Source organism: Teleopsis dalmanni, chromosome 1 (genome assembly GCF_002237135.1).
Source record: "Teleopsis dalmanni isolate 2A chromosome 1, ASM223713v2, whole genome shotgun sequence".
Classification (NCBI taxonomy): Eukaryota; Metazoa; Arthropoda; class Insecta; order Diptera; family Diopsidae; genus Teleopsis; species Teleopsis dalmanni.
This window is the reverse complement of record NC_051846.1, coordinates 46141357-46143624: the sequence shown is the minus strand read 5'-3', so window position 1 is coordinate 46143624 and position 2268 is coordinate 46141357. Positions and strand designations below refer to the sequence as shown.

At 28.5% G+C, this 2268-nt stretch overlaps 1 protein-coding gene across 1 annotated transcript; it reads left to right on the top strand.

Annotated features, from left to right (window-relative positions):
- Positions 1-606: 606 nt before the first annotated feature.
- LOC119677214 lies at positions 607-1255 on the top strand. Its single transcript, XM_038088507.1, has 2 exons — positions 607-769; positions 856-1255. Exons 1-2 carry the CDS (start codon positions 685-687, stop codon positions 1161-1163), a joined length of 393 nt encoding a protein of 130 aa, XP_037944435.1. The 5' UTR covers positions 607-684; the 3' UTR covers positions 1164-1255.
- The last annotated feature ends 1013 nt before the right edge of the window (positions 1256-2268 follow it).

Genomic DNA, 2268 nt, shown 5'->3' with positions numbered 1-2268 from the left:
TCAAACCAAATTGTTCAAAATATTTATTAAGTGCTTAGAATCCACGATCGGTAACTTTTTGCGAGGCCCCTGCGGGAGTGAGGCCCCTGCCATTATTCGTATTAGCCAACGTGATTATGAGATTTTGGCGGCTTCTAAATTACTTGGATTTGGTGCTCTAGGAATGAAAAGATTTTATAACTACTTGGTTATTAAGAGATATAATAATAGTGCCGTATTCTATAGCAAAAAAGAGTTGCTAGGGACTGTATTTTAAATGAAAACTTTAATATCATTTTTGAATTGCAATAACAAGAAAAGTAACATTATGTGAATATATAACGAAATATTAAGCAAATTCGCTGAAATGTGCACAGCATATAGATAAGGTATACATCATTCAGCAATGGATGTCGTTGCACTAAAACTTTTATCAAATCCATCATATAGGATTAAAGCGTGAGCTAAGTATAACATATAATTCCCAGTTTCATCTTTCATATAATAAAAAAATTATTTATTAAAAAAGTTGGCTTTGATTTTTAAATAAATTTCGAATGTAACAAACATCAAAACAAAATTATTATTATTTTTTTTTTTTTTGCATGACGCTTTTTATACAAAAAATTTACGATAACAAACAATTTAGAAAATTTTTTATGCAAAATTAACTTCACTCTTCACAAAATAAATTAAATCGCCATAATGGGCTCGAAGGTGGAATGCCAACAAAGGCTATCAACAGAATGTCGGGATTTTTATATATATCATAAGCCTCAGCCGCTACCAAGTAAGAACTTAATATATTTCTTCATAATCTCCATATTATATTCTGGTTTTCATATTTTATTAAAAAATTTGTTTTTTATAAAAAAGCCACTCGTGTCAACTATTATAGAAAATTTTACTTTCGCGAACTTGTTGACCAATATATGTATTCAAATATTCATCCCGACCTTCCTGATGATTTTTATATTAATGAAACGGAGTATTATGATAGGTTTTGCAAAGGTCACGATGATCCTCATGCACTACTAAAAAGACAAATTTTAAAAAATAAATATCCTTTGTACAGTACACGTGCTATAACTACATACAATAAGTCTGGTGATCCCAGAAAGGAGTTTAAAAGGTGTTCCTCTATAACGAAGCCAGTATATATGCAAAGTACAAAGTTTGGCTGAGAAGTTACATATTGTATATAAAATAAATTTTTGTATGGTGAAGATATGATATACTTTTTGTAGAAACTAATAATAAACATTTCAATGGTGTCCTTTTTTATTTTGGTAGTAAAGATAAAACTTGGGATAGATGTATAGTTTTTTTATAGTATGCAATAACTAACATAAATTTTAATGTTTTTAAGAAAAACTTCAAGGAAAATTTCTCTCATAGCGATTGAATTTATGAAAGAATGAGATAAAACAGTAGAATCACTTAATACAAACTAAAAGAAAATTGCAAAATATCAAGTATTTTTTGGGCCACATATGTAATTGATCTAAATAGTCTAGATTATTATTATAATGACATGTTCTGTACAATATTTGATTGTATGAACTTAGACTATTCACGAAGAGTTTGTAAAAAAGTTTTGCAATTTTGCCTATTTCGAGCAATATATCTTATTTCACTTATCGATTTATTCGTTTCATTGTTTATGGATCCAAGCCAAGAATTGCGTGGTCGTCCACAGGTTCTACTGCCTTGCGGATTCCAGGTGAGTGCCGCATGTGCTATGTAATTTGTGCTTTTGCGTAACGTCTGGATAAGTAAATAGTCTGGGTAAGTATATAAAAAAAACAACTAATATTATCTGGTTATCAAAATGGTTTTTTTTGTACTATAAATAGTACAATTTGTGGAGTTTTTAGAAAAAATTGCTTTAATCGTACGTTAACTACGAGGGCACCAAATAAGTATCGACACTAACTTAAAAAAAAAACACTGTACGAATTATATATTTAGCAAAAAGTGCCTTTTCCAAAGTATTATGGTATAAGTTATTGTTATATATATACACTATTTATAGAACATGTGTTGCTTCTACATACTTCTGAGCTAATTCAGTCATTCAAGAAACGAATAATATCATGTTAGAGAGGTGAAAAATTTGAATATTATCTAAAAGAAAAAAGTTAAATAAAAATCTAGTCAAAAAAGAACTTTTAGTCAAAAAATGGTTAATACCTCAAAAATTGTACAATAAAATAAACTACATCTTTGTGTAATTTATTGTTTTGAACTCATTGTGTATTAGTAGTGTGTCGTTACTTAAACTATTTT